Source organism: Lotus japonicus, chromosome 2, assembly GCF_012489685.1.
Source record: "Lotus japonicus ecotype B-129 chromosome 2, LjGifu_v1.2".
Lineage (NCBI taxonomy): Eukaryota > Viridiplantae > Streptophyta > Magnoliopsida > Fabales > Fabaceae > Lotus > Lotus japonicus.
The window spans coordinates 72,374,398-72,389,014 of NC_080042.1; the positions used below are offsets into that span (position 1 = coordinate 72,374,398).

General features: G+C 34.5%; 2 protein-coding genes across 2 annotated transcripts; both read right to left on the bottom strand.

Moving 5' to 3' along the window:
- Positions 1–430: 430 nt before the first annotated feature.
- LOC130739351 (serine/threonine-protein kinase PBL35-like) lies at positions 431–2,959 on the bottom strand. The gene is made up of 5 exons (XM_057591625.1): positions 2,549–2,959; positions 2,309–2,441; positions 1,964–2,103; positions 1,761–1,884; positions 431–1,562 (listed from the first exon to the last, which is right to left on the bottom strand). The coding sequence occupies exons 1-5, from the start codon at positions 2,876–2,878 to the stop codon at positions 1,069–1,071; spliced, it is 1,221 nt and encodes a 406-aa protein (XP_057447608.1). The 5' UTR covers positions 2,879–2,959; the 3' UTR covers positions 431–1,068.
- A 7,396-nt stretch (positions 2,960–10,355) lies between these two features.
- LOC130736994 (receptor-like cytoplasmic kinase 176) lies at positions 10,356–13,326 on the bottom strand. Its single transcript, XM_057588766.1, has 6 exons — positions 13,116–13,326; positions 11,947–12,215; positions 11,692–11,827; positions 11,230–11,369; positions 11,027–11,150; positions 10,356–10,840 (listed from the first exon to the last, which is right to left on the bottom strand). The coding sequence occupies exons 1-6, from the start codon at positions 13,324–13,326 to the stop codon at positions 10,356–10,358; spliced, it is 1,365 nt and encodes a 454-aa protein (XP_057444749.1).
- Between the last annotated feature and the right edge of the window lie 1,291 nt (positions 13,327–14,617).

The window sequence follows — 14,617 nt, forward strand, 5'->3', positions numbered from 1 at the left end:
AACAATTAGGTTGAAGACCTTCATTTATGTTTCTTTAATGCAGGATTTAATAAGAAAAGTCGTGCCAGTTTTGGAGACAAAAATGAGGTTTTACCCTAGGTTTTCATGTAACCTCAAAGTGCCTGTTAGAAGACATTTGATTTACCCATGAAACCATATTAGAAGGTTGGCACATAATGGTATCAATTTTTATTTCCCATCAGTACTAAATTTTCTCAGACTTCAAAAATATTTGGTGCGGAATTCTTAGAAAGCAATGAGTGATTACACAACTTGGTGAAAGAAACAACTGCAGGATGATGCATTGCTGCTTGAGAATATTGTTCTGTAGTGTAGGAGTTTCAAAGTGTTTGTACATGAAACAGTTGCAAAGTTGGTTCTAAAATATTGATATGGTTATTAATAATTATTTAGGATCCATGGATTTTTTTTTTGGTCAAAGGAGATCCATGGACTCAACTAGGCTGAGGATGTGATTCCAAAGATCAATTGAAGGCCAGCCCAAAAGACCAAAAGGGCGAGTAGGGCCTATAAGTTTGGGACATGATTCAATTCAAAGGTCAACCTAAAAAGTCTAGGAGGGTATTGCTATCTAGGTTCAGATTTGTTGCAAAAGGATGATAATTTGATCACGCTCCAATTCCACCCTTCCCATAGAGAAATAGAGAGAGAAGAGAGAAAATAAGAGATATAAGAAGTGATGTGATAGAAAAAGAAACACAAAGAAGGAGAAAGTGAGTAAAATGAGATGGAAGATAATCAGTATACCAGAACCAGTAAACTAGTTTGCATTTTGAAAAAGAAAAAAAAGGTTATGGGCATAAGAAAAAGAACTCATATAGCATTCAGTCTTGAAAACAACAAGAACCAGAGGAGCAGAACAATAACTACTGGATACTGATAAAAAAAGGAAGGGAGGATAACCTTAAGTGTTGGCTTTAAAACCAAACTTAAACATTCTTTCTTTCTCATGTCTATACTTTAGTTTCTATATATAATATGAAAAGCCCAAGTCATTACTAGGAAATAAAAGAGAGCATACACAAGATGAGATTCAGATGAATATCATCATGGCATTCCACCACTAGCTTTAGTTGAAGGAAGAGGAAGGTTGCACGAGGGGGCTCGAAAGTGACTAGGTCCCTTTCCTGATGTGCCAACTATGAAGCCATCATGGTTGGAGGAGCCAACAATCAATCCCTCAAATAAGGGTGAGGGTAGGGATGGTGGAGAGGAAGAAGCTATCTTCTCATGGTAACGAGGCAAAGAGCTGAGCACTTCCACCACTTCACTCATTGAAGGCCTGTCTATCGCTTCACGACTAATGCAACGATAAGCCAACTCCATTGCCCTTCGAGCACCTCTTCCTGAGTATAGACCTTTAAGTTGAGGATCCATCAGTTCACGGAACCCTTCTCCCCTTAACCTGAGTTTAGGCCGCGCCCATTCTACCAAGTTAACCTCATCTCGACGCCTTCTTTTGTCAATGGATCTTCTTCCTGTCAGCATCTCAAGCAGAACCACCCCGAAGCTATACACATCACTCTTGGCAGTAGGGTGGCCTGTAACAACATATATAATGGATTAGAAACAATCCAAACCATTCAAGTGTATAAAATGGTCATGTAGTAATAAAAGTTCGTATCTACAAGGATTGTGAGTTTAGTACAAATTCCTCTAGTTTTGTACTGGAAGATCAGATTAAAAGGTTGAAATGATGTATGATGTATGATGTATGATCTATGATCTGCTATACTAACCTGTCATGATATACTCTGGGGCAGCATACCCTTGCGTTCTCCATACCCGAGTTGAGACATCAGTAGAGTCTCCCACAGGACCATCCCATACAAGCACTGAATCAGAAAGTCTGGCATTGTAGTCCTGAAATTGATAAATGTTAAGATGGAGCGAAAGCTATTTGTTCAAAACTATCATCACATGTATGCAGCATTCGAGTTACCCTATCCAATAATATGCTGGAAGTTTTGAAGTTTCTATATATCAAAGGTTTCTCAGCATCCTCATGGAGATATGCAAGGCCCTTAGCAGCACCAAGCATGATTTTCATTCTCACTGACCACTGAAGGGGAAAATATAGTCCTGTAAATAAACAAAACATAATTACATATTATGTAATCTATCTCAAGCATACAATAATAACTCAGTTTTAAGCTAAAAAAAACAGTTAATTCTAACAAACTACTACAATAAATACAAAAGTTACCATAATCAAAAGAGAATAAATGTGTATTTACATGAGAGTGAACACTAATTTCTACAAATTACAACAAGTTGAAAGACTTACTCTTGAAGAGATGCTTATCTAAGCTTCCTTTAGATATAAACTCATAAACCAGTGCCCCTTCAGTGCAATAACCAATCAACTTAACAAGATGTGGGTGATCTAAACCACCACCAAGACGATTAATTACTTCAGTCTGCAACACATGAAACAATGATGACAGTGATCCATACAACAAAAGAAAATAACTAGTAGCAGATAAAGAAAGATGTTAATGAGAGTGTAAAGATAGTTCCATACAACAAATTCATGATGGCCTTGTGATCCATTTTTGTTAAGAATCTTGACTGCAACTGGGAGGCCGGTTGTAGGTCTTGAGGGGGAGGTCCCAGTGCGACTGACCCAGCCTTTGTAAACAGAACCAAGGATTCCTACACCGAGACGAAATCGAAAACCCCATGTTGCCAACTTTAGGTTCTCAAAGGTGTATTGCTTTAGATGGCGATAAACTTTCAATTCCTTGCTTAAAGATCCCGGAGCAACTGCTTGGTTTCTAGCATTGTGATCACTTGCAAGTTTCTTTCCTATTGATTTGCATGAAAGAGATATCAGATGACAGTCAAAAAGCAACATGGCATGTACAACAAAAACTTTTTATGAAAATGTGATTGAAGAGAAAGTGAGAATCGAATGAATCAAAATCCCACTATATATACGCATGCATGGAATCTAAATATGTCATCCCCTGAGGAATCAAAGAAGCTCATGCATTGAACAATTAATAACACACACATAGAAACCCAAAGGGATTTCACATAATTGTTTAACTAACACAGATATTCTGATAGGTGGTAGAGAGTCACAAGAAAATAAGAGAGGAAGAACATAATATAAGGGGTCAGAACCAAATTCGATCTTAGAAAGGCACATGAAATTAAACTAGAGTTGCGGGTTTCCCTAGTAGAGCTGGAGCAATGAGACTTAAGTATGGAAAAATTATATATCCACACCCCAATAAATTGAACAAATATAAGAATAATAGAGAAATAAGTTAGAGATACGATGATAATTTATAGAAAAGAAAAAAGAAAAAAAGTAGAAAATAAAAATGTGTGAAAATTGAATCAAAGCTATTGAGAGTTAAGATGCCACCATGACCATGACTATGCCATCAAAAAAGATAAAGATGACAAAAATCCAAATCTTCTCTTTTATCTCATTGTCTTTCTCCCCAATTAAATTTTTACATTTTAATAAAAATTACAATGTAAATTTGCAATACCCACATTCGTGTCTTTTTTTAATTGTCATAAAAATTATTGGTAAAACATGAAATTGGAACACAATTTAGATATAAGAGCTTAATCCAGATAAGTGAACCCTTAATAAAAAAAAAGACAAGAAGAAAATAAAAAGTCAAAAGTAAAAGAATAATAGGTAATATCATAGTAAAATGATAAAAAGTACTATGTGAAAGGTAAAGTAGTGTCTAACTAATAGAATTGACTAAATAATTTGTTCTTTTTTATTTTTAATTATATCTTCTCTTTAAAATAAAAATAAAAATAAATGAAAATGTTTTCTCTTTTTTATCTGCTCCGGAAAATGTTTTCTCTGCCACCTTTATTGGTTAGCATTATAAAAATTATTTTATTAGTTCTTGGAACAATTTACGACATATTGATGAAAAGAAAGCACAGATCCACAAACAAAGAAAAGCAAGGGAGTATCAGACAAGGAAATAACATTTCGTTGCCACTTTTCAAATTACAATAGTGATATTAAATCTTGGGATAATCCTCTACTTGGTCCCTATGGTTGTGTGGCCGTCTGAAATTAGTCCCTCCCCGGAAAATCTGAAAATCTAAGTCATCGGGTTTGGAAAGTGTGTGGAAATTAGTCCCTCCGAGGAGGACCTGCTCCACACACTTTTTCAAACGCGAGGACTTAGATTTTCAGATTTTCCGGGGAGGGACTAATTTCAGACGGCCACACAACCACAGGGACCAAGTAGAGGATTAACCCTTAAATCTTTGAATCTATCAAAACAATTCGATGTCAGTGTCAATTTATTAAAAGTTCTGATAAAATTTAAACATGACGTAACCTGTAACAGGAGTGATGGAGGAAGGTAGAGAACCATCTTGTTTGTTGTTGCTACTCGAGGCGTCTTCAGGTTTGGACCACAAAGCCATGAAACACCCAAACACCTTCATAAAAAAGCTTGAACCTTTGCTTTTTATACCTTCATTGTTTCTTCTTGTCTTGGATTTTGCCATATTCTGAGGTCCAACCTTAGTACAAGGACTTGCCATGTCTTAAGCTCAAAACCCTAAACGATAGACATAAAATTCAACACATAATCGATAATTCAAACCCACACAAGAAGGAAATTGGACCGATAAGCCTAAACGACATGCATTCATAACAAAAACTTTAATCGTATGTTCCGATCAACATTTTTTTTTCATCGGACTCAGAAACCCAGAAATTACCCATAGATGTTTCTCCTAAAATTTAATTTAATTTTCAAAATCAATTGTAGGAGATTCTCCAAACATGAATTCAAACACACACACAACAAGGAAACTAGATCAATAAGCCTAAACGATATGCATTGATAACAAAAATTTTATTGTATGTTTCGATCAACATTTTTTTCGCCGGATTCAAAAACCCAGAAGTTACACACAGATGTTTCTCCTAAAATTTGATTCAATTTTCAAAATCAATTGTAGAAAATTCTCCAAAACATGAATTGAAGCACAACAAAATCAGAAAAATAAAATGAGAAATAATAAGATTTAGTAAAGGCCCAGATTTCAGAGCCACTCTAGAACAGACGCCACCATTCATTATAAAAACGTACAACGAGAAATACCCACAATGGAAAACAAGGTTTGAAACATTTAGGTGATGAAGAAAAATTCTTAGATATCTAGATGATGATGAAAAAAGAGAGACAAATGCGAAGAAAGAAAAAGCAATACCAGAGACAAAGTGCGTCTACAGGAATTGGAAAATGGGGAGTGAGTGGGTGAGTCAAATGAGCGTTGGGAGTGGTCTTTATAAGTAGGATTGTAATCACTCTTAGTGTTGTGGCTTCACCCATTCAGCGGATTCAACGCACATGTCCAGCTAATAAGACAGAAACAAACAAAAACAATACGAAAGAAACGTTAGGTTTCGAGGGGAGCTCTCCATGAGAGAGAGAGAGAGAGAGAGAGAGAGAGAGAGAGAGAGAGAGAGAGAGAGAGAGAGAGAGAGAGAGAGAGAGAGAGAGAGAGAGAGAGAGAGTTCTGAGGAAAATATAATGAATGAACTAATTAACACTTAAAAAAACACAATTAGAGTGAAGAAAGGGAATTTTTTTAAAATTAATCAATGTTACAAAAATAAGTAAGAGAGGGATTGTATTAATTATTATTAACACTTTCAAAATAGGATAAACATGAATATTTTTTTTTTGTGTAAAGATAAAAAAATGAAAAGAATATTATCATTTTAGTTGTATTTTGTCCATATTTTAATATTATAGGAGGGGAACTTAGAAATATTCTTCTTTTTAAAATAGAATTTATATTTTATCATTTATTTTTTGCATAAATTTAACCAGTTTTTCACTTAAATCCGGTTAGATATTAAGGGGTGAAATTAAATAATAATTATCCATTAATATGGTAAAATGATACTAAAAGAAATATAATGTTCATGTATCAAAAAAATGATCAAAGCTAGTGGGAAATAAAATTAAAAGTTGCACTGAAAAAGAGGAAATAAAATTAAATGCAAAAGAAAGGGAATGCATATGCAACCAGCATTAGAAGTTAAACCCCGAAACACAGAAAACGCTGCTGAATAACGAGGCATGGAATTAATGTAGTACCCCAAGATTTTTAGCACATATGTTAAGAAATATAAATATACTGTTAATATTTTTTTATACGGTAAAAGTAATAGATAAATAAAAATAAAAAGATTTCAAAAAAAAACGATAGATGTAAAAAGAGCTAAGATCAAAGTATATATGAACGTCACAACAACAACAACAACAACAAATTTCTTTTTTGCAAATACTAAAATAGAAGGCACTAGAAATAAGCTTAAAGTCACTAATCCATGTTAAGTATCCAGAATTATCTTCCATCCATGTCAATGGAAGGAATGGACAAATCCTACTTCCTTCCTCCAAACACTACAAGAATTTAATTTGTCATTTTATAATATCCTATCATATCCTACTATACTATTTTTGAAACCAAAAAGTGTCAACTCTGACAAGTGTCACCTTCTTATTTTATGTCTTTTTTCATAAGTTTTCTCTCTCATACTGTAATTAGTAGATAAATGATGTCATATTTATATTTTTTTTATTTTTTATTAATTTAAAATATTAAATAATTTCATATTTTCAAAAATAATTAATGTATTAACATTACATTTAATAGTTATTAATGACACTAGAATAATTTAAAAAAAAAGTCAGTTGTGACTTTTTTTGAAAATAACTACAATATTAATTTGACATTTAATGGTTTTTAATGACATTAAAATAATTAATAAAAGTCAATTGTGACTTTTCTGCCATTAAGATCTATGCTGACAAACTTTTTTTTAATTATTATGATTTTTTTATATAATAAAAAAATTGAATGTAATATCTTACATTCAAAATAATATCAAATATGCCATATCAAATAGTTTTAAAGGATTGGTTTGGAAATTAACTTAAAATTTTTGTATTTTATGTTTTCATATATACATCAGGAAGATTAAAATGGTTTTAGTATATTGATTCAAAGCATAAAAAAATAGAAAAAAGGGAATTAGAATGTAACTAAGATTAGAAAAAAAAAACTTAAATAGGTGATATACGTATTTAAAAAAAAAGAGATGAAATATGAAAAGATCTGATGTATGCCAACAAAATACTCTTATTCCTTCCGTGCATGACGCATGATCAATACTAGTATGGCGTAAAAAATTAGTGACGACCTCAATACCGACACTAATGTTTGACAGTTAGCGTCAGTTAAGACGATGTAAGGTTGACGCTATCATTAAAATTAGGATTTCACTATTTTTAAAAAGTAGCGTTGATTGGTACTGACCCAAGATTATAGAGCTATTTTCTTAGGTCTTCAAGATACTTTTAGGAATATTTTAGCATAATTTAATTCTTTTAGGGTACTTAAATCTCAATTCATGCGCTTTAGTGTTTTTAGGAGTAGATGATGATTTTTAGGTCATTATTTTAGGTGTTTTCACCCTTATTCCTTATTTTTCTATGCAGGGACTTGAGCGCAATGGCACTGGATGGGTGTAGCGATCACACCAGCTCATTTAGGGAAACTGAGACATTTCACTAGGCACGATCACACTAAGATGCATGGCGCGATTTGCCTGTACCCTATTGTAGTTAAACCAGAGATTTCCGCTTTTATTGAAACTGGCAATAATCCATCTTTTCAAGACATTCTTCTGGTATAAAACTAGTCAGACCAGTAATAAACTCACATCCATGAGGTTCGATATTTTTATTACTACATAATGATTTTGTATACTTGCAAAAGAGTTAACAAGTTTTTGGGCCAGAGCTAATTGGCGTTGGCTAGGCTCACTCTAAGATTAAAAAAAAGTTGTCTCTACATCATTTGTGACTTTGTATCGACTCCATCCGCCACTTATTATGAGTCTAGATCCAACGGTCCAATGAGTAACGTTGGTTAGGTCGACGCTGATGTTAAATGAAAGGGGTCGTCCCGGCATTGTAAACACACTTTTTCTCTTAACCTAAAAAAACTGTCATTCTCTTGCTATCGCCGCTCCTCGCTACTCCAACTCCGACCACACCTCCTTTGATCACTCCGATGAATGCCACCATTCTCCTCGGGATTCCAACATCATTTGAGAGCACTTTGAGAGCGCCACCACTTCGTCCCACACTCACTACTTGTGAGAGCGTTGTCATCTGCGCCCTATTGGGCCTAAATGAGATGATTTAAACTATAAGGGATCACCCGCATTGGGCTAGTAAACCACAAGTGAGCTGGACACCACATCTTTTAGCCAAAACTTATAAAGTGCTCAAACTCGTCATTATCTTCCAATGTAAGACTAACTCACATTTGATATCACAAAAATCTCTCCCTCAAGTGTGAGTCAATCTCAAACAAAAGCGGAAGCCTCCAAATATTTGACCAATGAGACTCACCGCTTGATCACAACATTTACAGGAAGACTTTCGACACAAGAAGATGGTCGCCATGGTCAAACAATCATCGACTCTGATGCCACTTTGAGGCCTAAAGGAGATTTTTTAAACTATGGTGGATCATCCACATCCTTAAGGCATTAGGTGTATCATGTATGAGTCCTCTCACTTATGGGACTTACTCACACTTGATATCACAACGACCTTCCCCTCAAGTGTGAGTCCATCTCAAACGAAAGTTGAATTGAAATGGCCTCTGTTATACTGATTTATGCAAAATTAAAAGTGTCAGCAATAGTTGCATATTAAAATGAAAGCGCACCTGTTAATAATTCCACCTTGGGGTTCTCTATGAAACTAATATAACTATGGTGAGAAATAAAATTTCTCATACTTATAGGCAGTAAACCAATTTTTCATTTTAGACTGAAGTTGGGATTGTGTTGTTGGGTGCCTGTGTTTGCTTTCATTTTCTAGAAACTACACTTCACAGGCTGATGTTTGTGTTATCATGTGGTTTTGTATTTTCGAAAGGTTATGTAATTACATATGTAAGTAAATAAAGAATATTGTAACCTAATGTTCTATTCTATTCTAACATACTCATTCTGTTTTTCCAAATTTCTAAGCACTATGCAATTTGAAGTTGTAATTTACTTTATATGCTCATTCCTTTCAGTTAGCCTATCTATCATGATTGAACCATGAAGCATATTGGATCATTTGATGTAAGGTATCATGGACCTCTCTATTTTCTTAATCAAATTACCAGAGGGTGAGCGTTTGTGTTGGATCCATCAAAACCAATTCACACAACAAAAAGTTTCTTCTGAATAAAAACTCAAGGCTTGTTTCTCTGATTTTGAAGACCTTTATTGTTCATGACATGACAAAAATAATAGTTAAAGTGGTAAGAGAAACCAAAATTTACTAGCTTAAGTAACAAAACTTGGAAGATGCAGTGTGTTTCCTCTCAATACTGTATTTTCTCGGAGACATCAAATCTTTTGTAGGGAAATCTAAGAAGAAAGCAATGAACGATTACATGGCTGCTTGAGAATATTGTTCTGTACTAAAAGTTTCAAAGTGTTTGTAGTTGACATAAAACAATTGCAAAGTTGGTTCTCTAACATTCATATGATTAATTATGAATTATTCACTGAAGGATCTAAGGACTCAACTTGTCCCAAGGATGTGATACCAAACATCAATTTGTAGGCCAGCCCATAAGCCCAAAAAGGGTATAGAGTCCAAAGAGAGTAGGGCCTGTAAGTTGGGACATGTTTCAATTCACAGGTCAGATAAAAAAGTCTAAGATGGTATGCTATCAAGGTTTAGATTTGTTTTGAGAAATTCCATAAGCTGGGTGCAGAAAGAAAATAGTTTGTTCACGTCTCAAATTTCACCCACACTAGAAGTGAAATAGGAGGAGCGGAAAGACAAAATGAGAGACGTGATTAAAAAAAGATAGGATTCATAATATATTTTTTTGACATAAGGATTCAAAATATAATTAATGAGAAAATAAGTGTTTATCAGAAATAGTTATAAAACTAGTTTTCATTTTAAAAAAGTAAAAACAAAAGGTTATGGGCAATTGGGTGTAAGAAAATAACATATTTTGAGCTCCCTATAATAAGAAGTCAAAAACAAGAAAATATAGCTCAAACAGCCTAGCATCCAGTTCTGAAAACAACTAGAACTACATGAGCAAAGCAATACTAAACGAAAAGGAAGAGGAAGATAATTTAAGTTTTGTCTTTAAAACCAAACTTAAACATTCTTCCTTTCCTTTTCCTGTGCATACATAGTTTCTATACATAATGTAAAGTCCAAGTTATTACTAGGAAATAAAAGAGAGCATAAACAAGATGGGATTCAGATGAATCTCATCATTCATGACCTTCCACCACTAGCTTTGGGTGAAGGAAGAGGAAGGTTGCACGGGGAGGCTTTGAAGCGACTCGGTGTGCCCCTAGCTGAAGAGCCATTTATGAAATCACCATTGTCCGAGGAGCCAACATTCAAGGGTGATGGTGGGGATGGTGAAGAGGAAGAAGCCATCTTCTCTTTGCAATGAGGAAGAGAGCTGAGAACTTTCACCACTTCACTCATCACGGGCCTGTCTTTCGCGTCCCAGCTAACGCAATTCAAAGCCAAATTCATCACCTTATTAGCAGCTCTTCTTGAGTACTGACCTCCAAGCTGAGGATCCATCAGTTCATGGAACATTGATCCCCCTTTCCTGAGTTTAGGTCGCACCCACTCAACCAAGTTAACCGCATCTCGACCCCTTTTTTTGTCCATGGATTTTCTCCCGGTCAGCATCTCAAGCAGAACCACGCCAAAGCTGTACACATCACTCTTGGCAGTAAGGTGCCCTATAACAACATATATAGTGAATTAGAAACAATTCAAAGTTGTTAAGTATGCAAAATCGCGATGTAGTAATAAAAGATCGTATCTACAGGGATTGTGGGTTAGTACCAATTCCACTAGTTTGGTACTAGAAGATCAGCTTAAAATGTTGAAATGATGTATGATCTATGATGATTCACTATACTAACCTGTCATGATATACTCTGGGGCTGCATAGCCTTGTGTTCCCAATACACGAGTTGAGACATGAGTAGAGTCTCCCACAGGACCATCTCTTGCAAGCCCAAAATCAGAAAGTTTGGCATTGTAGTCCTGAAATAGAAAAATGCTAAGATGGAGTGAAAGCTATTTATTCAAAACTAGCATCACAAATATGCAGCATTGAAGTTACCTTGTCCAATAGAATGTTTGAAGATTTGAAGTCTCTATATATCAAAGGTTTCTCAGCTTCCTCATGGAGATATGCAAGGCCCTTAGCAGCACCAAGCATGATTTTCATTCTCACTGACCACTGAAGGGGAACATATGGTCCTGTAAATAAATCAAACACCATTACTTATTATGTGATCTATCTCTAGCATTGAATGGAACTCATGTAGGATTGTTGTCATCATGTTCATTGTTTTAGCACAAGAATAATCAATTAATTATATTCATTACTTAAACTATTGAAGCTATATATATTCTCCTCAAATAAATAAACAAACAAATAATTCCAACAAAGACTAATAAATCCAAAAGTTACCATAATCAAAAGACAATAAACATGTATTTACATATGAGAGAACATACGTTCAAAAAAAAACATATGAGAGAACATGAGTTTCTACAAATTACAAGTTGAAAGACTTACTCCTGAAGAGATGATGCTCTAAGCTTCCTTTGGTCATATACTCATAAACAAGTACCCTTTCTTCACCTTCAGTGCAATAACCAATCAACTTAACAAGGTGTGGATGATCTAAACCACCAAGATGGTTAACTTCAGTCTGCCAGACATGAAACAATGATGACATAGAAGTAGTAAGTAATTAGTGATGTTAAGAAAAGAAGGAAAAAAATGGTGTAACTGTAAAACATGTTAATTAGTGTAAGCATGGTTCCATACAACAAATTCGCGATGGCCCTGCAATCCATTTTTTTTAAGAATCTTGACTGCAACCGGAAGACCGACTCCGGGACTTGTGGGGGAGGCCCCCTTGTGACTGATCCAGCCTTTGTATACAGGACCAAAGCCTCCCTCACCGAGACGAGATTGGAAATCCCCAGTTGCCAACTTCAGGTTACGAAAGGTGAACTGTCGAAGATGGGGATAATGTTTCAATTCCTTGCTCAAGTGAGGTGTAGAAGGGCTCTTGCTTGAAGAGCCGGGAGCAACTGTAAGAAAAATGAAAAATATGATGAGTAATGTAATAGAAAAGAAAAGAGATAAACAAAGGTGGGGTGAAAATTAATGTGGTGAAAGAAAGGGTGGGGCTCAAAAAAATCAAAATCCCCCATTAGACACATGCCTGGAGGTTAAATCTTTCATCCCCTTAGCAATCAAAGAAGCTACTGCTTTGCACATTAACAACATAAATAGAGAAATGTACCATTCACTCAACTGTGTTGCACAAGTACTTCCACTAACATAGAACCCCAAAAGGAGTTCACAATTTCACATGATTGATTAATTAACACAGATTATGTTTGATGGTACTGGAGAAACACAATGAAAAATAAGAGAGAGGAAAAACAGAATTATATAACCAAATTTGAGTCTTATAAAGGCATCGGCAACTAGAGTTGGGGTTGCATATTGTGGACATTAAAAAAAAGTGAGAGATAAGAATCTCGAATGAGATGGAAAAAAAACTATAATAAAAAAAATGTAATAAGAAAAGAAAATACGTGAAAATAAGGTGATAGAAAAAAAAAGTAAATGTAAATGTAAACACTAAACATATTAAAGGAGTTCAAGTCTAACAATTGCATTAAGAAAAAGTCTAACAATTATAGTTACACCATAATACCCTTAATAAAAAGGAGAGAAATAGGAAAATATTTATGAGATAGATATAAATGATATAATGTATTATATGATGATAAAAATATAAATTATATATAATAATAAAGAATAATATACTAGATTTGACTGATTAATTATATCTTCTCCTATTCAAAAAAAAAATTATATCTTCTCAATTTTTTAGCATTGATTATTTTTCTTAGTTCTTAAGACAGTTTACAACAGGTCAATTTGAGAGAAGTTCTATTAAAATTAGAAAAGGATGTAACCTGTAACAAAAGTGATGGAAGGAGGTAGAAAATCATCTTGTTTGTTGTTAGTACTCAAGGCGCCATCAGGTTTGGACCTCAAATCTATGAAACACCCAAACATCCTCGTTAAAAAGCTTGGACCTTTGCTTTGGACACCTTCGTTGTTTCTTCTTGTCTTGGATTTTCCCACATTTTGAGGCCCAACCTTGGCACTAGTAGGGCTTGCCATATCTTTAGCTCAGAGCCCTAAGCAATCAGTCAAAAAAATTAGCAAACAATTCAAATGCACACACATAAAATGGAAATTTCATCGGAAAATATAAACGACATGCATAGATAATAAAAACTCTAATCACAAGTTTCGATCAACTTTTGTTTATTGGACTAAGAAACCCAGAAGCAACACAAAGATGTTTCTCCTAAAATTCAAACGCACACACATAAAATGGAAATTTCATCGGAAAATATAAACGTCATGCATAGATAATAAAAACCCTAATAGCAAGTTTCGATCAACTTTTTGTTTATCGGACCAAAAAACACAGAAGCAACACAAAGATGTTTCTCCTAAAATTGATTTTGTTTTCAGAATCAATTGAAAAAGAGGCTCCACACATGCATTAAAGCAAAACAAAATCATCTTAACAAAACAACAAAGTAACATAATTTGATAAAGGCCTGGAATTTCAGAATCATTCTAGAACATAACCGATGACCCCTTTCATCACGAATACCAAAAAAAAGCAAAACGCACATCGGAAAACGTGATTTGAAACATTTATGTGATGAAGAAAAGTCTAAGAGACCCTAATGATGGCGATAATAGAGAGACATATGCAAAGGGAAGAAAAGGCATCACCCGAGGCAGAGTGCGCCTGGAAGAGAAACAAATACAGGAATTGAAAATGGGGCGAGTGAGTGAGTGTATGAGTCTAATGAGCGTTAGGAAGGGACTTTATAATGTGGCTTTAGATGATAGAACACATGTGGCCGTGCAATAAGGCAGAAACAAATATAAACAAAATGAAAGAAACGTTAAGAGTAGGAATAAATGTGACTGAGGAGGCAGTTGAAAATAATGAATGTTCTGAGAGAAAGTCAGGGAATGAATTAATTAACACTTTGAAAAAAACATCACTAAACAAAAAAATGAATTAATGAATGAAGACATGACAACGAACTAAAGGCAGTAGAATTAATGGATGTGATAGAAAGAAGAAGTAAATGACCTGCATAGATGACGTAATGAAAATTGCATCAGAAAACATAAACAACAATATGTATAGATAACAAAAGCTTTAATAGCATGTTCCGATCAACCTCTCTTTCATCAGACCTTGAAGCCCAAAAGCTACACAGAGATGTTTCACCTTAAACTTGATTTTGTTTTAAGAATCAATAGTAAAAAGAGGTTCCAAACATACAGTAAAGAAAAACAAAATCAACAAAGAAAAAAAAGGAACGTGATTTAGTATTGACCTAGAATTTCAGAATCATTCAAGAACAAAGCCCCCCCCCCC

Coding starts and splice junctions, on each gene's coding strand:
- LOC130739351 (XM_057591625.1), bottom strand. CDS start 2,878: ATGTTGCTTTTTGACTGTCATCTGATATCTCTTTCATGCAAATCAATA. Junction 2,104..2,308: donor AGATAAGCATCTCTTCAAGA/GTAAGTCTTTCA, acceptor GTTTATTTACAG/GACTATATTTTCCCCTTCAG. Junction 1,885..1,963: donor CCAGCATATTATTGGATAGG/GTAACTCGAATG, acceptor TATCAATTTCAG/GACTACAATGCCAGACTTTC.
- LOC130736994 (XM_057588766.1), bottom strand. CDS start 13,326: ATGGCAAGCCCTACTAGTGCCAAGGTTGGGCCTCAAAATGTGGGAAAA. Junction 12,216..13,115: donor TTCCATCACTTTTGTTACAG/GTTACATCCTTT, acceptor TTTTTCTTACAG/TTGCTCCCGGCTCTTCAAGC. Junction 10,841..11,026: donor CCCAGAGTATATCATGACAG/GTTAGTATAGTG, acceptor ATGTTGTTATAG/GGCACCTTACTGCCAAGAGT.